The sequence below is a fragment of the Gavia stellata genome, chromosome 1, assembly GCF_030936135.1.
Source record: "Gavia stellata isolate bGavSte3 chromosome 1, bGavSte3.hap2, whole genome shotgun sequence".
Lineage (NCBI taxonomy): Eukaryota > Metazoa > Chordata > Aves > Gaviiformes > Gaviidae > Gavia > Gavia stellata.
In genome coordinates, this window is record NC_082594.1 from 70659137 (window position 1) to 70679894 (window position 20758).

The 20758-nt window shown below is 39.8% G+C and overlaps 2 protein-coding genes across 2 annotated transcripts in view; one reads left to right on the plus strand and one right to left on the minus strand.

Moving 5' to 3' along the window:
- The first annotated feature begins 818 nt into the window (after window positions 1–818).
- MFSD9 (major facilitator superfamily domain containing 9) lies at window positions 819–10282 on the plus strand. Its single transcript, XM_059819194.1, has 6 exons — window positions 819–871; window positions 3198–3285; window positions 4599–4642; window positions 5942–6071; window positions 7348–7557; window positions 8108–10282. Exons 2-6 carry the CDS (start codon window positions 3216–3218, stop codon window positions 8896–8898), a joined length of 1245 nt encoding a protein of 414 aa, XP_059675177.1. The 5' UTR covers window positions 819–871; window positions 3198–3215; the 3' UTR covers window positions 8899–10282.
- A 7033-nt stretch (window positions 10283–17315) lies between these two features.
- The window catches only part of SLC9A2 (solute carrier family 9 member A2), a 32059-nt gene continuing 28616 nt past the window's right edge, over window positions 17316–20758 (minus strand). Inside the window, exons 11-12 of the mRNA XM_059821098.1 lie at window positions 19831–19921; window positions 17316–17686 (exon numbers count right to left, since the gene is read on the minus strand). Coding sequence (XP_059677081.1) covers window positions 17316–17686; window positions 19831–19921 — 462 coding nt within the window. The remainder of the gene's footprint in view (window positions 17687–19830; window positions 19922–20758) is intronic.

The window sequence follows — 20758 nt, forward strand, 5'->3', positions numbered from 1 at the left end:
CACGCCCACTAAACCATGTTCCACAATGCCACGTCCACACTTTCCTTGAACACCTCCAGTGATGGTGACTCCACCACTTCCCTGGGCAGCTTATTCCAGTGCTTCACCACTCTCTCAGTAAAGAAATTTTTCTTAATATCCAGCCTGAACCTCCCCTGGCGCAGCTTGAGGCCATTTCTTCTTGTCCTGTCGCTAGTCACTTGGGAGAAGAGACCAACACCCACATCTCTGCAACCTCCTTTCAGGTAACTGCAGAGAGCAATAAGGTCTCCCCTCAGCCTCCTCTTCTCCAGACTGAACAACCCCAGTTCCCTCAGCTGCTCCTCCTAAGGCCTGTGCTCCAGAATGGTGCAGGGGACCCGTTATCATATTCGTAGGGCGTATTTCTGCCTCCAAAGCCCCTCCACCCTACCTAGCTGTTCTGCTTTCCTTAGAGCCTCAGACCCTGAGGCGACGCATTGCAAAACTCTCCACACACACACAGGAAGGGCAAAGTCCTACAGGCGGTGTGGGGAGGAGGCAGGATCCCGACGGCCTCGAAACCCGCAGGGATCCTTATTCCTGCGCCTCCTCACCTGAAAAAGAGGAAATTCGAAGAATACACCTGTTAACGTTACCAAAACTCCAACAGCTTGTACAACTACACCCCTCCCTCCACCACCGCCGCCGCCGCCATGTTCCCGCCGTGCTGCCAGCACTGCGCATGCGCAGCGCCGCTGCCGCCGCGCCGCCGGCCGCTGCGGGGCGCGGGCCTGCGGCCGCCGCTGGCCGGATGGAGGAGGAGGATGGAGGCCGGGGAGCCGTGGGGAGCGCGGCGGCGGCGGCGGCGTCCGGCCGCTTCGTGCGGTGCCTTTACGCGGTGGGCTTCCTGGTAAGCGGGGAGGCGGGGTGCGGCAGCGCCCTTCCAGGGTGGCCTGGGACGGGCGGCCGTGCATGAGGAGAGAAATCCTCCCCTCGCCGACGCACACGACCCACTGCTCGGCCCCACGGCTCCGGGGCAGCCGTTGGAGGGGCCGCGGAAGAGGGGGGCGGCCCTGCAGCTGGCTCCGGAGCCGTGAGGTTCTCTCAGGGCTGTGACAGGAGATGCTGCAAAGCCCGAGGTCGGGCAGGCAGCCCCCCACACACCTCCTTCTCCGAGTCCTTTGCCGCTGCCTGGCTGAATCCCGCGGGCGCCCGCCGGCCCCGGGTCCCTGCTGGCAGCGGGCTCCCCCGTCGCACTCTGGATAAGGCTGCGGGGGTTTGAGGTACATCACTGCAACTGCCTTTTTGGAGTTTGAACGTTTGTAGGGATAGTGGCTTTTAGCGGCTCTATTGTTTTATCCGTGCAAACAGTCGCGCAGTTTGATACAAAGTTATGATTTTTATCCTGTGAATGCAGTGGAATAGCAAAGCGCCCTTAAAGCTCAGTGTTGCCTTATGCTTATCAGAGAACTATTCCTTGTTTCATTAAAATACCCTTGAAATACCAGTAGCTGGTGTAAACTAAAAAAAAAAAAAAAAAAAGCCACAAAAAACCTGCGCTTTTTCTGAAAAAGAAAAAAAAAATTCCTTACTGAAAGAACATAGTGTATCGACTTTAAAGGTTTGTATTCTGTAGTGATTCTTGAGCCTTGGGAAAATGCAATTTAATTAATTTAAAATTAAAAGGGATAACTTGGAAAATTAGTACAAAGTGAGTACAGATTCACACTGTGAGATGCAGATATATTCTGTTACCTACCTTTTGGTTGGGCAGTAGAAACAATCTAGTTAGTTTGGGTCCTGGAGCAAATATTGCAGGCAAAAGTACATTAGAACAAGCTTGGCTTCTTACCTGACTTTTAAACACTGTGGTTCTCCAACCCTGTAATACCTTGCTGACACTGAGCTGGAGTACACACTGAAATCAACCAAGAAGTGGGTGTCCTTTTAGAGGGTGTAGAGTGTGGTGAAATACCATAATAAAGAGCTGTTGCCTGTGATGCAAGCTTCCTGTAACCAAGCAAATACAGCGTAGTTATCATTCGACATAAGAAATTATAGGTGAAATGAGAAATAACTACCCATCAGAGGGTAGTGGTTAATGGGTCTTGCTCTACCTGTATGCCTATGAGAAGTCCAGGACTGCCAGGGTATATTCTGAGACTTGTCCTTTTTCATGTCTCTACTGATGACCTGGATGAGGTCATTGAACCTTTCTTTAGGTTTGCAGATGACTCCTAAGATTGTCTTGTTGAAGATGTTAGTACCTCGTGTGCTCTGTTTGCTTATAGTTAATGACGGACTGTGAGAATTTACTTAGTGATACACACTGTTACAGTTATTCAGGCTTTGGGCATACTATGAAGGGCTAGTCTAGTCCAGCTCAAGCTGATCTTGCTCCAATAGATCTTCTGTAAGGTTCTGCTCTAATATACGATACTGTATCCTGTGCCAGATAGTAGTAGTGAAAGACCTAATGGGTCAATGTGGTTAGCTTAACAAAAGATAAAAAATCAAAAGGAATATGAGTAGGAGATCCTTGTAGTGTTCAGGATGGGCAGTGTCCTTTGCTCTCCTCTTACAAAACGTTCTTCACTTATGCTTTGCTTTTTTCCTTTTTTTCATGTTTCTGTCTTTTCACTACATTTCTTAAGTTATACACAAAGGCAGTCTGTAGGTAGGCTTAGATCTACCATAGCTTCTTCACCATTGTGGTTGAGAGTTAAAATACTGCAGATTTTCCAAATATACTATCTTTGCACAAGTAAAAAGTATCTTTAGGTGATTAAAATTACGGACTACTTTGAATTTAAAATAGTGGTACTAAGTACTTTTCTTGTTACACAGGTAAGGTTTAACATACATTAAAGGAATATTTAATGTTTAAATATGTATCTTCAGAATGATTGTATCTGGAGGGGGAAACAGGATTGCCATTTTCATAGTTTTAATTCCTGTGAGGCAATCTTTTACCTTTCAGTTTATGTGCTTTTGTAATTTTGTATGTACTGGATGCACTGTAGAGGTTACAACATACCACGTTGACCATGAAAAATTTTCTTTTAATCTTGTATTGATATGGCAATAATTTTAATTCTTTTAAAATGGACTTGATGATCTTACAGGTCTTCTCCAACCTTAGTGATTCTGTGAAAATATTGACTGTTATTAAGTCAGGTTGCCATCATTTTTGCAAAAGTGATCAGTTATTAAAACTTTTCTTGCCTTCTTTTCAGGATTTATTTGGTGTGAGCATGGTTGTTCCTTTAATGAACCTTCATATCAAATCTCTAGGAGCAAGTCATACAGTTGCTGGAATAATAGGTGAGCTGCAGTACTTGACTGATTTACCAAAGAATACTATAATGTGAACTGGATTATGCCTTACTGCAAATTGGACATTGTAACATAATTCTTCCTTGCTAGTAGCATAATAAAAAGTAAGGCAAATTTCCAAGTAAAACTGTATGGGCAGCCGTACTGTGTTAGACCCAAAGACCTGTCCAAACTTGAATACTGACAGTAGCCAAAAGCAGGTGCTTGGGAAAGAGCATTCTTGGAAAGAACAAGGAAGTCTTGCAGTAATACATGTACAGATGCTTTTCCAGCATCCAAGAATTCACAGCTCAGCAACTTTGGGAGCCACAGGTGTTGCTTTTAGTTTTATTGTTATTTACAGGCTTTGCAAACAGTACTTCTGCAGCTGGTTTTCTTGAGCATTCCAAAGCCTGTGATAGCTCCCAGTTTGATTACATTCCTTGCAGCTGTCTTTTGGAAAAATATTTATCGTCTTTAAGGGGTGTTTACAAGTAAATTCTGAAAGTTTGGAATTTTATCTTAAAAATGAAGTGGTAAGATGAAGTTCCGTAGTTCTAAAATTCTTATTTATATCTTATGGTACTGTTTACGGTTTGTAATGATACAAGTATTGTATTCTTTATAGCTATGTGTGGTTGACATTGGCTCTGTTATTCAGTTTTTTACTACCTTGCTTTTTTATTTTGGATTAAATTTAGCACTTTTCATGAAATAATTTTGGTTCTGCTCTAAGTTATCAGAGTATTATTTTAAGCAGCAATTCATCAAAAATATGTTTTCATTTCAACAGTCTGCTTTGATTTTTAACTTTAAGAGAAGCTGGGTTTTGAGGTGTATTCTTATAAATGAAAGAGGCTGGCAGATGTTTCTCTCTGGTTCTCTTTGCTTCTTCTCTTCTGTTACTAACTGCTGCTAAACTCTTAGCCTCCAAAATGAGAGAGTAGGGTCTGTGGTTTCTTCAGGGCTTCTGTGGTGCCTTGTAACACATTGAAGTGCCAAGTGGAAAGTAATTAGTGCCTCCAAGTAATGAAATTCTCTCCTGATTCTGAGAAACCAATTATAAATGCTAGTGTTTAATACAGTGTACAAAGCAACATCCTCCTTCGTTACATAGTTTCTGCTGAAAACTTGTACAACTATTTCCTTGGTTATGTGCTAAACTCCACCTTTGGTTTGTCCTGTTCCCTCTTCCTATTCTTCTAGTAAATTATTCCCAGAGTTTCTCTTATGTTTTCTCATTTAAAAATTTTGTGCAGTTTTCATTTTTTTAAAAAAATCAGTTTAATTTTTAACATTGGTATTTTACTTATTTGCTTTAGGATCTCTCTATGGTATAATGCAACTATTTTCCAGCACATTTGTGGTGAGTTCTAACACTGCATTTCTAAGTATGTTGGTATTTGTATGGATTTTAGGGGAAAAAAGGATGAGGTTAATAATAGTGTTGCTTGAAATTTTTAAAATGTTCATATAAGCATTTTTGGTTGGTGGATCCAGTTTTTAGTCTGTGTGGAAAATGTTTGTTTCATTTATAGGGAATTATCAAATTTTTCAGAACTAAACAGAATACCGTCTTTAGACAAAAACTAGAATCCAGATTTGGGCTCAGTCATGCATTACTGAGCATGGCTCAGTCACACAGGGTTCTCTTCAGTGGGGGTGCTAGCTAAAGGAGTTTTCTTCAATGCACTAGCCTGTCCAAAAACCAGCCTTACGAGTTAGCTCTTCATAGCCTGTTATCTAGAGTTTGCTTTCCCTGCTTAATGAGCAGTGCACTGTAATTTGCCATATGGTCTAAATTCATGCGTTACGCCTTTGAGTTTTGTTTGGTTTTATTTTCTGTTAGCTTTTGATTTTTTTACATCCTAATCTAAGCAAGAGTGCAAAGACCAAACATCAAGGCTGAACCTCTTGAATGTATGCTTTACCTGTCAATACCTGAGATCCCTTTATTTAGCCAGGAGCACCTTTAATATTACCCTGGTACCTCCTAGCTGTCAAGAGAGCAGATTTTGAGATTTCATCTCATGAAAAAAATTGTTACAGGATTTGTTATGCAGGCCACCTGGGATAATTTGCTTCTATAACCTTGTGGCATTTTCTTTGAACTGCAAGACTATTGCCTACTTTCTTAAAAAACTTCCTGTTTAGAATCAAGCTGATTTATAAGCACGCTACCTGCAAATTTACTGTTTGCCCTTCTCATAAATACTTCCTACTTGTCTGCACTCAGATGACGAACGCCTCATAGCTAAGATCATTCCTTTTAGGATGCTCAACAAGTGTCTAGTACATAGCAGTGATTGTTGCAAAGAAATATTTGTGGTCAATTATGATAACACTTTCACAGGGGCCCTACTACTAGTATTTCATGATGTTTATTGCAGGATTGTATTTTTAAAAGAGAGAAATTATTTTTTAAAAAGTTGTATGCATGGCATCAAATAGAATGATAGTTTCAACAGGTGCACTGCTGGCAGGGCAGAACTCTGCTCATCACTTCCAGATTTTGAGCACTTAGGAATGTTGTGTAATAAGCTTATTAAGCTTTCATTGACAGTCCTTTGATATCTTTTCTCAATTTAATTTAGAAGTACTGATTGTTCGTTGTACATAGTTAAATGTTATAAAAAGCTAATCTTAATTTCCTCCTTTATGAAAGGGCTGCTGGAGTGATATAGTAGGAAGACGGTATTCCCTGCTTGCTTGTATTCTTCTCAGTGCACTGGGTTACTTCCTTCTTGGAACATCCACCAGTGTGCTACTGTTTGCCATTTCTAGAGTCCCTGTAGGTGAGTAAACGCTTGGCATTTTCCAGTTTAAATTCCCTGTAGTCTCAGCTTGAGAATTACTACTAGAGAAATTGTCGTATGTGGATGGCTACATAGCATCATCATCCAGCAGCACCAACTGAACCCTAATAATGGAAAAATCTCCAGAAATCAAATATTCTTGTGACTTTTTTCTTAAAATAATTTGAAATTAATACTCAAATTGTCACAACTTTTATGCCACCTTGAGCAGCTGAATTTTATGAGAACAGGAGTGTAGCAATTCCGTGAATGAGGCTATTGTAAGGTTACTCATAACAGGTACACAATACACCAGATCACTGCTGGAAATCTTGGCCTGCACTTGGAACGCAGAATGGAATGATATGTGCATTATTGTGAAAATGCTGAAAATATACCTCAATGTGATACTACAAAATTTGGCTGAAATTTTAGGTCACTGCTTCTACAGAATATTTATGTTGTGCAAAAGCATGTACTTTTGCAGCACTGAAGCTAAGTTTGTGCCACAGTTCATACCAGAGTTCTTATAATAGCTGAACACCTTTTGCATATATTCTGATCTAATAAGCATTTCTATTTCTGTGAACACATCTACTAAAGGGCTTTTTTATGGCCCATAGTGTTGATTTAGGAACTGTTCATATTGTTTCTCAATTTAAAGACAATTTGCTAATGAATTATTTGGTTGATATTTGATTACTTAGTACAGGTAATACATTTTAACGCTAACAGCACTGTGACTGTGGCAGCATTGCCCTGGTCAGAGGGAAGGAGCATAAAAGATTGCATTATTAGTATTCCTGCAGTATGCTTACCCTTCTGTACTCTGCCACCTACCAGTCTCACATATGAATTTGGTATGTTACAATCCTGGAAATCTCCATACTCAGCAAAGTTGACACAGAGCTATGTTCATAAACAGACAAGCCATTCCTACTCCACCACTACCCACCCACCATTTCCTATTTTAGCAGCTATTTTATTCCTAGTGTGCTCCAGCACGCAGCTAAGTTACCTCTTCTTTCAGCAGGGTTGCAGGAGCACTCCTTCCACACAGATGTGTGAACAATTTTGATTCCTAAGTCCAAATCCTTGAACAGCCAGGATGATGGTCATGGCCCAATGTGCTGCATGACTCTAGCATTGAAGAATTTGTGATTTATGGAATCTTAACAGTAGATTTTGAACATTGATATTTCAGATAGCTTTTGTCATTTTCTATCTTTTGGACTGAGCAATACATGTTTATTATTTTGTTTATATTATGCTGCAGGTATTTTCAAACACACACTCTCCATCTCTAAAGCCCTGCTTTCCGACTTGGTTTCTGAGAGGGACCGCCCTTTAGTAATGGGCCGCTTCAATGCAGCCTCTAGTGTGGGCTTCATTCTAGGGCCTGTCGTTGGTGGCTACCTTACAGAGTTGGAAGATGGCTTTTATCGAACGTCTTTCATCTGTGCCTCTATCTTCCTTCTGAATGCTGGTAAGTTGTATGTCATATTTTGCATCTTGGGTCCCTTCATTCCTCACTTTTGTGGTTTTATGCCATTTCTCATACCTTGAATTCATGGTGTGTTTATCATCTATGGCATACGTGTTCTGTATACTGATGCTATCCCTTGAATTTCAACCTGTGTGGAAGGGCAGGAGTTTTGAAACAGTTAACCTCCAGATGCTTGTCCTTTGTATTCTATATATCACTTTTACATTCAGACACAGGAATGGGAATTTTTCATGTGCCCAAAGATGAAGATCAGAAATCAGAATTTTGGCTTTAGCCTTTAGGTTTGTTTATATGTTGCGAATGTGTCACCTCAGTGTTTTCCTTCCTTGCTTTCACAGCATTTAAAATTGAACTGATACTGTGAATAACACTAGACTTAATCTTTGTAATTTTTTAAAGTGAAATGATTGTTGAAGTCCTTTTTTGAATTTTGATCTTTACACAAAGTGAACTGTTACAATCAGACTAAAGTCTTCCATGTAAAGTTCATGCAATTGAATGAAATCAGCTCATTTCTTGATCTATATAGGTCTTGTCTGGATGTTACCCTGGAGTGAGGAAAACACTGGCAATAGGGAACATCAACAAGACAACAAAGGAACAGACAGTTTCTCAGCCAAAGCAAATCACGACCTGCACTTGAAATCAGCAACTAATGGAGCTATGGCAAGCAATAGTCTTTTCCAATCTCCGTGGATCCAAGTTGCAACAGTGCTGAAGAGGATTAAAGGAATTGCGTGCTCTGATCTGTGGGATATATTTTTAGTGCGGTTGCTGATGTCTGTTGCTATACTGCTGTACTATAGTAATTTTAGTTTGGCCTTGGAGGAGAGATTTGGGGTGAAACCCTTGTTCGCTGGATACCTAATGAGCTATAGCAGTGCACTTGGAGTCCTGGCTGGTTGTCTGCTTGGACCAATAACAAGACTCTATCAGCACAACACTTACAGAATTTTGTTGCACTCCAGCACTCTTACCTGCACGTTGATTCTCCTGTATGCGTCAGCACTGAGCATATGGATGGTCATTTTGTCTTCCACATTCTTAGCCTTTTCAACTACTATAGGTCGTACTTGTATCATTGATCTTGAATTGACCATTGGTGGGAATGAGGCCAGTGGTACACTCCTAGGTGTTGGACAGTCTGTGACATCAGTGGGACGTATAGTTGCCCCGCTCCTTTCTGGAATTGCTCAGGAGTTCAGTCCTTGCGGCCCTCCAAGTCTAGGGGTTGGACTAGCTTTAGTAGCTATTCTGATAATGAACATGAACAAACAAAAATACTGTAGCCATGGAAATATTAAGTTAAAAAATCAATAGCTGCAAATTTGGATTGCATAAAGGTATCTTACAGGAGAAGCAAAGTGAATCAACTTGGGATGATGCTTACACCTGCCAGACTTGTACAGTAGTAACCGGATCTTTTAAGAGGGCACATTATGTTCACATGGAGGCAAGTACATATAAATGTTTCTGCTGCAGGGATGTTAACTCCAGGCAAATGTTATTCTAACTGGTACCGCTAGAACACTTGTGAGAGGGACAGGTGTTGCTGTATTGTACTGGCTGGGATTTTTTAATGGATTTTTAACCTTTTTTGGAGGGAAATAAAGAATGACATGAAATACACAAATCCTGCTTGTAGCTCACATTTGAAATAGTGTTTAGATTGATAGATTGTTAAAAGACAGAAATTGATTCTTATTATTTAATCAGAGGTGAATTTTTATTATTTAATCAAAAAGAGAATTTGCATTATAGCCTTAATTTCTTATGCTGTGGTCTGCTGCCATTTGTCTGCTGTGACAGTAGCTTAATTAACAAGAGTATTTGCTTATGTGATTTTGTTAAGCATACTTTGTCTACAAAACTTGCTGCACAGCATGATTAGGCACCTTGGGGTAGCTATCTGACCCCTGCTGATTCCTTGTCTTTCCCAGGTAACGGAATTGGGTATATGCTCAATTCATGTATTAGAAGGCCTAATATGGACAATTCTAGAATAATATGGGGCCATTCAGTCTGAAACTGAGACTGAATGTAAGCTTTATTGAAACTTATCCTGGTGGTTTCTGTTTAGTAATAACTTCTACCAAGCAACTTTGTCATAAATTTTTTGTTAATATTTCCTATGCAATTTTTCTACCTTCATTTTAAGAATAAATTTGCTTCTCAATTCTTCTGAATGACTGTGAAGGTGTGCTGGAGGAACTAGCAGTAGTTCATGGATCTGGATTAATGCATTCTCTCATTTCTGGAGGCATAAGTGACATTTCAGTGACAAGAGAAAAACTGTTTATTTGTTGGTATTTTAGTCTTTTCTCTGCACTGCTTAAGTAATGAGAGGTTACTCTCAGCTATACTGAGAGTTGTAGCACTCTCCTGTGCTATTTACTGTTCAAGCTCATATTACTTGCCAGTCACCACTGTGTGCATTTCATGTGAAACATACAGAAGAGGTATTTTGCACTGATAACATTTCATATGCTTTTACTAGTATTACTTGATGAAAGTACAAAGTCAACTATGTACAATTGTTGGGGTTTTTTTTATTAAAACCAATTTAGTTATCTCTTTGAACACATCCATGCAAATAGTGTTGCTGCTTCAGGATAATCATAGATGCTGTTTTGCATTTTTTACTTTTTTTTTTTCTTTACCTTTTCCAGTGCCTACTATCATTTAAATCCTTGTTGAAACCTCAGTGATTCCCGTGGCAGCACCATGGGAATATGTATAGAACTCTGAGTTGTTTTAATTTTATATATTGACATAATGAGTGTGTGTCTTATTACTGCTATGATTTCAATACATATCCTCAGAGTTCCTTGCTGTAATAATGTATGTTTCATTTCTCCCCAGGAACTTGAGGCATTTTCAAGTGTCTTATCTCCTCTTGTCTTGCTTGGTAGATGCCCCAAAACATCCTCACCCTAAATTTCCTATTTTGTTTCCATCTTTTAAATTTTTTTTTTTTTTTTTTAACCTAAAACCACCCTTCTGTAAGTCAGGGACTTCTGTTTTGCAACTATAGCAAGGGGTGAAGGAAAAGGGTAGGAAAAAACCCTAAAAAATTAATACATATGAAAGATTTAGTAGTTTTTACTATACTCGTTGGTTGTATGAGGTAACAGATAACATTTATCCTTCTAAGTTGCTGCACTGATTAAAGCTGAATTCTGTAAACACCATAAAATTCAGTTTATACTAACATAAACAGCTATCTGAGTATTGCTTTTCTGCTTATAAAAACTTCAAAACTTCACTGTTTTTGCTCATACAAAATGTGCTTTGCACAATCAGCAAATGTTTTTGTTTCATTTTAAAAAATAGTTCTCCATATACACTAAATAAAAATGAAATTAAATAATTGACTTGAGAAATCTGTGGAAGGCTGTGGTCTCAGGGACATGTTGCAACTGATGTTAAAGAAGAAAATTTTTTTACTTGTAGGCCAAAATGATTTCTGAAGTGCTGCACAAACATTTCTTCTTTGTAAAGACTCAGTTACGGAAAAGTTGCCCTAATTTTTTTTTTTTTAAGGAATAGAAATAAAATGAAGTGACATTCCACATCTATAATTTTGTTGCTGTGTTTTTTCCCCCCTCTTCCTCTGCTGAAACTACAGCACAAAATAGAGGTGTTCAAGTCAATGTGGATGGTTTATTTTTTTTCTTCAAGCTGTTCCTTAAAATGATCATTTGAATCTGCCTACTTTTCATGTGAAAGTCACAGGAGCCAAGGATTGAACCAAGAAGTGGCTTGACAGTGAATGAAAAAGAAATAAAAGAGAGAACTTACCGGTTTTGAGACGGAGTGCTAAGAGCTACTCTTCCTAGTGCCTGGAGACCATGTTTGGATCCGCTGTGTTGTCTCTCAGTTGCCATCACTGTGCAAGTTCAGAGAGTGATGAGTAAAAGACATCCCTGGAGATGTGACTCCCCCTTTTAAGTTGAGGGAGGAGCAGGTGCAGCTATTTTTGGCTTCAGTCTAGTGGGCTTTACTGAATTACTCAGCAGTTTCTGGAATCCAGTTGTGGTATATGAAGACTGTAACAAAACAGAGATCTGAATGTGGACTACAGAACGTTTCTACCTGCAAATCACTGCAAATTAAGATTTTTCTCTTGCTTGCTGTTACTTTAGTTTTGGGTTGGATTTCTTGGGCTTGTAGGCAGGGTTGGGTTTTTTTTTACTTCTCACCTTTTAAAATTTTCATTTTTTTAACAGTGACTACTTTTCTGACCTTTATGATCAGCTGATGTTGAAGAGGCTGTGTATACAATATAGTAATTTATTTCTGTAAAATAGCTGGTAGCATATGATATGTACTGAGCTTCTTGCTTTTAAATGATGAAGCAAATGTAAGATTTATTCCATGTTGGTGTATGCTGCATACATTTGAAGACATCCTTCATAAACATACCAGTTCTGCAGATTCCAGTTTCTTGCCCTGTTTTCTTTTCTCTGAATTTACTCACCGCAGCACCATCACAGAGGTTAGCACCATTCTTACTTTCTGAGAACAGCTTGATTATTGAGCAGATAATGCAGCAACAAAAGAGGACAAGCATTGCTTACTAACTGTCTCACTCATTACTTCAAGCACTCTGTAATGCTGTCGCATTCTAGCTGATGGGAACCTCTGTGGGTATGTTCAGGTGCTTCCAGCCCCCATTTGGTTATGGGAGCTGTGGAATACCCCTGGGTAAGTGATGCTTTATAGCTTGGTGCTTTGGGATTTGAAAACCCAAGACTCGACTGTGCTGTTATTGCTATAATTTTGAAGACTCATTCACAAAGTGCTCATCATGAGTCTTGTAAGGGAGTACACTGGAGCCTGAACTTTGAGAATCAAATGATTGTGAGTGGAGCTCAGACTTCTTTCTCATAAAAATGAAAGAGTTTGTAGAGCTTGTTTTAAAGGGAAGTCTTGAAAAACTTATGCGTTAACTTACAACGAGAAATGAAGCCAAATTTCTAGTTATTTTAAATCCTAAATTAGCATTAAAGAACTATTTTTGAGATGTGCTACACAATAGGAACTGCTTTTCCATTCTGTCAAATTCATAATAAATAGGAGGCCTTAGATATGAAAAATAAATGAAGTAAACTGGGGTGTTTAAAATGCCTTTTCCTTCTTGTGGCAAAAAATTACTTTTTGAAACAAAACCTGTAGGAATTAGGGTGCTCTTGTAACTCACAAATTACAAATTTAAACCTGAGCACATTTCAGATCATGAACCAGTGAGACTCGCCAGCGCAGCCAGTGTAAATATTGCTTTCCCTTCAGCAATCTTAGGCCTCATATTCTGTCAAATCTCACAAGATAAAAAGGCTTCCAAAGCACGTCAGTGCTGTTGCGGGAACCGCATCAGTGTTTCCAACTTGGGAGAGGAATGATGCTAACCCATTCTCCCATTGTGTTGTCCTATTAGAAGATCTGTCTACCACCTGCAAGAATAATTCTTCTGATGGATAAGATTCTCAAGTGGCTCAGCACAGTCCAAGAGGGACAATTTTCAGCCCCAACTTTGATTAACTCCCAAATGCTATGGTTCCTTCAACTGTTCAGAGGAGAATTAAGCTGCCATGCATTTTTTTATTATTATTTTTTAAGTAGCTCCCATTTAGCTGGCCATCTGATAAACAGGCCAAGAGGGAGATGAAACTTTTTGACTTGAAAATTGTAAGACAGCTTCCTCGTGGTTGTTCACACAACTGACAGTGTCAAGCACAGCTGCAGGTTTATCTAGAAAGTGCAAGTTACATCATGATCTGCTAAAATAGGGATAAAAGGACTGTTAGTCCTCCCATCTCTCCCAGATTTAAATAGCACCTGAATCAGTTAGTCCATGACACCTCTCTCTACTGTGTCCTAAAGCAGTTCCTCCTCATGCTCGGGCTTGGTATCCCCTCCATCATGTTTTCTGGCCTGAGCCTCCAATCTGTTGTTGGCCTGGCTGGGGCTGTGTATTGCAGATGCCATGTTTTAAGCATATTTTTATAGGATGAGAGCTCTTGTAGTACAAAAAGCATTCCTCCAGCCAATTTCAAAATCCTTCATCTTTTCTTCAGGAGCTGGGGAATGTTGGCAGAACTTAGACAATTTTGGAAATGGTGACTAGCTGAAGCATTTCTTGTAGTGTCAGTTGCTGGCATCTGGCATCTGGAATTGGTGGACTTGGCATCTCTTGAAAAAGGTGGTGCAGGGTGCAGTGCGTTTGCTCCCAGAGACCCCAGGATGCCCTTCGTAACAGCATGCATGTTATCTTGGCCAAGTTTTTAACTTTGTTTCTCTATGTGATTTCTATGTGGCTTCAGTGCAGAAGGATATTCTCAGTTTCTAAATTGTTATGCAGCATGGTTTTCTTTTGTTGAACACCTGTGGTTTCAGTGGAGCTTGCATTATACTTTAGTACCAAGTAGGACAGCCCTTAAAATTATGCCTCTTATGGCAAATTATTCTCATTTTCTCTTTCAAATATCTGCTTAAAGCAGATAACTGGATGTCTATCTACTCTCGAGCCCTTGCTATACCTACTTTCTTATCCTATGTGCTTTCAATTTATAGGCCTCTCAGCAGCTGAAGTGGGAAAAATTCTCAGAAAACCCTAACTCAGTGTAACATACGTATTTTCCTACTGTCCCCAAAACTGAACAACTGGGCAGTAAAATATCAATAGTACAGAGTGTACTGGGGAGTCCATCTGGAAACAAAAAATTTGTATGTGGATTTGGCGAGTTTCGCAGCCACTGCTGAAGACGTGGTTTCCTGAAGAAGTGAAAAACATGTCCCCAGTCAATACCTGACTTTCCCCATCAGATGGTGCTCGAGGACAGATTTAGTGGGCATTTCTGTCTCCAGCAAACTCTCTTCGCTACATGAAGGAAAAGTCTCCTCTGCAAGCGAAAGTTAGATGGGCCTTTTAGAAAGATCAAAAAGTGCTATTGCACTTTTTTTTCCTTTGCAGGAAAAGAAAAAAAAGAGGAAAAGGCAAACCTCGGACCCAAACCAGAGTGAGAGTTGAATGAGAAGGGCTACCTGGGACACAGCTTGTGTCAGCTGCTGCTGTCACTGCTACTGAAAATGAGACCAACCAGGCTAGTTCCCAGAGGTGATGAGGGTCTGACCCAGCAGTAGTGGAAAAGAGCCTGAAAAGGGTGGGAGGAGCAGGAGTGGGGAAGGGAGAGAGCACTTGCAGGGAGACAGAGTCCCAAGAGATTTGTGACGCTGCTTCACAGTGTAACCATGCTGGAGATCTGCCTTGGTACTGGTCTTCCGTGGATCTCAAAGTGCTTTGGAAATGTAACAATGTGCTAGCACGTTTTGAAGCACCAAGAGCTTAAGACCATATTTCATAAAAATGACCTCCAGTTTGGTGTGCTTGTACTATGGAGCACCCAGTTTAAATACCAATGACGTGAGCATGCACTGTACTAAGGGACAACCAGCAAAGCAGTAAGGTTCCCAAAACCTACATTCATTATTTAAAATTGTGCCAAAAAAAAAGACAACCATTTGAAAAAAAAAGGCAGCTTTCCCCAGATACAAGCTGATTGCTTGGTCATGACCAGCACATGGAAGAGAAAGCTCCACAGGGAGTAAACTAAATGTTGATATGCAACTTTTCAGATTTATTTATTTATTTGGTCAGATTTCAGATGGGCCTGATATAAAACACCTCATCTAAACAGTCTGATCTGCAAGGAGGACGTGGTTTCAAAACTGAAATCCAAACTCAAAGCTTCTTTCTTATTCAAACATGATCCCAATAATGCACTGAGAGAGTACTCGCTGACAGTTTTACTGATGAAACTTACTTTCCTGTTGAAAGAGAAACCCAGTTTGAACCCAGTTTTATTTCCAAACAGGAGATGATCATTAAAGAATAGCTAAGTATTGCCTTCCACAAAAATCATTTGTTGAGACTAGCCATGAACATTTGACTGAGACTTCTAGGGTTCACAGAGCCATTTCTCTGCAGCTTAGACTTTGCATTTGACACACAGCAGAAACCTCCATAGCTGGAACAGAGGAAAAAGACTAAAAGACCTGTGCCAATAAAAGAGTTTAGGAAGGTTTGACATTTCAAATACATAAGTGAAGTAAATATTTTGGAAAAGCTGTTAGAAGAAGGAAAGTCTTAAATCTCCATTTATAAAAGTAGTTTATCAACCCCCGCCCACGAACCTTTGAAAGAAATTTACCCTGTGCTTTTAAAAGGAAATTCTGATTTTTAATAGTTCTTTCAAAACAAGCTTAAATAAAAAAAAATAATCTTATTGCCCACAGATTTATAAATGTGCTAATGAAAAAGGAAAGTTATGATTTCACAGTGTACATTCTTCAATGGAAGTTATCAATCTTGTAACAAGTAGAATGAAAATGATTTCTTCATTGTGCTGAAATGTGTATCTGTGCTAAAGCAAGCTCAAAACTTAAGACAGATTAAGTGGGACAGAAAGTGCAAATTCCTGAGAGCTACAGTTAAGTATCATTTATTTTAATTCACCCTCCCTTCCCATATGCACTCAAATGGCAGCCATTTACGCTAGGATGAAGAAGTCCGTCTTTCTTATGGGTGTTATTAAGGGGCACAGTGACTTCAACTGATTCCAGGGCGCTGCCGTGCTACTTTTCTGTACAAACAAATTAGACAGAGCATTGTTGTTCCTTGGAGTGCATAGTTCAGACAAAGAAAAGATTATCTTCCCCCTTTTACAGATGAGGAAACAAAAAGTAAAAGAAGTTGACCAGCGTCACAAGCATGAGTGAACGAGCTTTCTTGAGTCTCAGTGGTCCCTCACAGGAGACTGCTCGCTTTGTCTATGTGCAGTGCTCTGCAACTATTCTACTGCTGTGTTTGCACTGCAACCAAGAAACTAAGGTGCAAAAAGCAATTTTGAATAAGAACATTATTTATTCACTTGAAGATTTCTCTTTTTAGGGCTTCTGGTGTCCTGCTAGGTGCTCTCAGCTCTTGTTGACATTAGTGAAAGTCAAGGTCATTCAGATTTCCCTTGGCGATCCTCAGTACCTTTCGAAGGTTATATATTGACAAAAATTCAGAAAGTAAAAATTCAAGCTATTCAGGTCTTGTCTCTGTTGCAACTGCTCTCTATAAACTGTATTTGCAGTTCTGCTCCTACAGCTTGTTCCTTCTCTTCTTCCTCTTTTTCTGCATCACAGCTCTTTGAAGCTGGGCTTCAGGAATATATTTATTCTTCTTACAAAGTCTGTATGATAGGTGCATTGTGCAATTTTCATTGTTACTCATATTAAAGCTCTGGTTAAAACAAGTATTATTTGTTTATAAATAAAATCTGAAATGATACAGAATTTTTTTTAAGAACCCATTCATCACCAGACTTTCAACAATGGTTTTCAATGGATAACTGGGTATTGAACCTGCATGACTTGGTTCCACAAGAGATGATGTGATAAGGCACATTTCCATTCTATCTTAATAGTGGAAATAATGTAATTAAAGCATTGCCATAAGTTATTTATAAAAGAGATTTTTTTTTTTTTTTATGTCTTCAGCTTTGCAATTGCTCCAGTATTCCTTTCATTTAGTTAATGGCATTGACTTTACCCAAATGGAAGTGGTTAGATCCACACTGAGGCTTGTTTGTTTTTTTTTAATGGATCCCATAGTCTGATCAGATAGTTTAGAATCCTAATTCGGTATGTATGTCCATGGTTTATTACCAACAGTTCTCTTTTTGCTATGTTCAATACGGCTGGTTCTCAGGCTTATTTCTCTGCCTTTCCCCTTGCGATGCCTGCCTAACTAACCGTGGTGGTGGCGTAGGTCTTGCTGACCCATGGTCTGCAGTCAAATCTTCCCTGCTCAAAGTGCCAAATCTTGGTCTTGTCAGCAGCGGCTGCCTGAACCCGATGGATGGCTGAGGCAAGGTGCTCAGCTCCTGCTGCTCTCCTCGGCCGTCCTGGCTCCCATCAACTTCATTCTTCCACTCCACCCTAAACTCAGGCAGTGGCCTCTGCTGTCTCAGTCTCTGGTCTCTCAAGATTTTCCCTGCTCTGGGTCTTAGATTGAGCACTGTGGTAGCGGCATCCATCTCAGAGTCACTGCTGTCACCCACTGTTAATTGAAAACAAAATTAAAATTTTAGGTGCAGAATACTACTGTTCCAGGAATATTCAAATAACAGCACACGGAGCACTAGCAGCCAAAGAAGAAAGTTTCCCTGTGTTTCCTAAATTTGGTGCTTTCTGATTAGATCCAATAATAGACACTTGACTCTGCCGGGACAGAGGATAGATTTGACTTACAAACATCACTCCCCTCAAAACTGTGATTTTTAGAAAGCACTCACTCAGCTGCTCCTTAATTGCTGAGTGCCCACCTGTTTGAGTTTGATATTTCCCCAGTTCTGTCTATGGACATGGAAAAACCTGTCTCTGAGCATGGAAAAACCTGTTTCTGAGCTACTTGTGGTCTAGTTCCCACTTACGTCCAAGCAGGATACAGAAATGAGATTTCTCACCCTCACATCCCATGGAATCTAATCTGAGAAGCATTTCCAGAGCACGACATGTATAGGGACTCTAGAAACTTGACTTTGGAAAAGAAGCATCAATAGTCCACCAAGCAAAGGATCTCCCAAGATCAATGTACAGATGGGAGGAAACAACCCATCCTTAATACGCCTGAATGTAATATATCAAAGAAAATCTCCATGACAGATCTCACAGGTTGCAAGTGCTGCAGACTCCTTCACCCCATCACAGCAGGGTAGAAAATGGTCAAGGGAAAGCTGGCATAACCATTCAGGGAATACTCTTAATTGATCACTATCAGGTAAACCAAGCTGGAAACATTCTGGATGTGTACATGTCCATATATTTTCCCCAGCAGGCTTCTTTTAAATTGACTGACGTCTTTATCAAAACTTGCACACTTCAGTCATTTGATAATCATTTTAACAATCATCTATGAATGCCTCAGATTCATTCTTAGGCTTAAGTCAGAGATGATATTTTAAACATATCAAAGCAAAGAATTGTGTACTGTGCAACTGTCATAAGAACAACTTCCATTAGTAGCCTACATGTTCTTTCTTTTAAAAAGGTGAGGAAGGGGTCAACATAATATATCACCACATAATTGTCCATTCACCCAGATAATTATATATCAAGGAAGGTCTTCATCAGACTGTGTTTGCAGGCTTTTCCCCCCCTAAATATGTCAAATAATATATTTTTTGACAATTGAATAATCTGGAGGCACATTTTCTCTTTAATTCTAGGTGACAGTAGGTGACCTCTGCATACATAACTACAGAATAAAAGGCATCCTACATTCAGGAGAGAAAAGTAATTATTAACAGCCAAAACATGGTCTATTGCTAAAATAATTTGGAAGAGTGGGAAACTTATTGGGGTGGGGATCAGGACTTTTTAGTGACTGTGCAGAGATTTAACCTTCCTAGCAAGAGATCTTGATTGTTGCTTGTCATGAAAGGAAATGCTCCTGAGCATGGTATAAGCACAGTAATGCAACCAGTAATAATCAAAAGTAATATATAAAATTGGGCAAAGTTTTCACATCAAATGGTTGTCTTCCTCCAGATTTTTTATTTTTTTGTTAGAATTCAAGAACTCCAATATAAAACATCTGTGAGTTTAGGCAGAAAAAAAACAATGACATTTTGGTTGTAAACCACAGCATTTTGAGAAGTTCTTCATGAGAACTATAAACCAGATCTCATGTCCTCATTCTCCTCTCTGGTTTGGTTCTCAGAGCAGTGTCCTCTACCCTGACGCCAGTGAGAAAAGAAACCAAATAGGCTCATAATCCAAGAGGGAGATCTGGACATTATGGAATAAAGACCAGGAGAATGAGCCATGGCAGTGGTTCTGGTGCACAAGTGTTTCAGGCTGCTCCTTGCTCATATGAGGAGATGTTCTGGGACGACTATGCCACTACAGTATTTGAACTGAGAAAGCCCCACAAGACTCTGCTTGCTGGGGCATTTCTAGACACTCAAATACCCACTTCAGGACTCATCGCTATTAATGCTTTAAGACCCTGCTAAATATCCAACACCTAGAACTATGCTATGAAGGTATTAACTCTAGAATGAAAGCATGTGCACATAAACCATTTAATGTTTATTTGAAATTAATATGTTGATTTCTCTACAACATCCCTGGAAAAACTTTCCTTCTTTGTAGGCAAAATGACTGCAGCACAGTAAGAGACAGCAGAAAATCTTTCATTACCTCTGGAAGATGTTTTATTTCTCACTCGTAGTTTCTCTGGGAGTTTAGTGTTTTTAGGAAGTGAAAGGAATCTTTTTGTATTTGCAGCAGCCTGTGTGCAAAGAAATATAAGGAATGTTAAGTTACTGCAGACTGAAGTACCTGGATAATGTATGTTAAGTTACACAGCTGAGGCTTGAACAGGTTTACATAGCTAAAGGGCTGGAGAGTAGTTTGGGATTAGCTAATATGTGATCTTTTACTACACACTCAAGTTAACGCTGATTGCTGGTTGAGGTCTGTGCTAACTAAGGTAAAGACTGAGTAATCTCAAGCAGCTAAATCAAAGGAAAGCCTAGTGATATGCCCTCTGAGATCCAAGTTAATAAATGCATGCTCTCTAACCTCAACCTTACCTGTACAGGTTTTCCTAAGGAAGGCAAAGGCTGCAAGCATGGCACGACTACATGCAGCTCCAGTTTGAAACTTTTTATTAGTCAGCTGCAAAAATTAGGTTGAGACTGAAGCTCAGGCACAAGAACTGATCTGTATTCTGATCCTGCAAGCACTTTATACATATAAATGACTTTATACAGTTGACTAGTCACACTGAAGTTGATGGGGAAGTTAGGCACCAGCATGATCATTTACCAGTTCAGGGCATAAAAACCTTGTTTTCCCAAGGCTAAACTCTAAAGGCCCTGGGAGCAGAGCACACCTCAAACTTCCTGGAACATGAGAGGTACTTTCCAGGACAGGTTGCTTTTTTTTTAAATACAAAAGTTTCTCAAGGGCATCCTTTCTTAAATTTGTTACAAAGATTTTTTAAAACCTTTACAGTCTACCAGCTCTCCTCTGCTTGTACCATTCATTGTGGCACACTCAAAGGGAACCTGAAAGGAAGTTTATTTTCCATGGGACATTTTTCCTCTTTGGATATTGTTGTGCT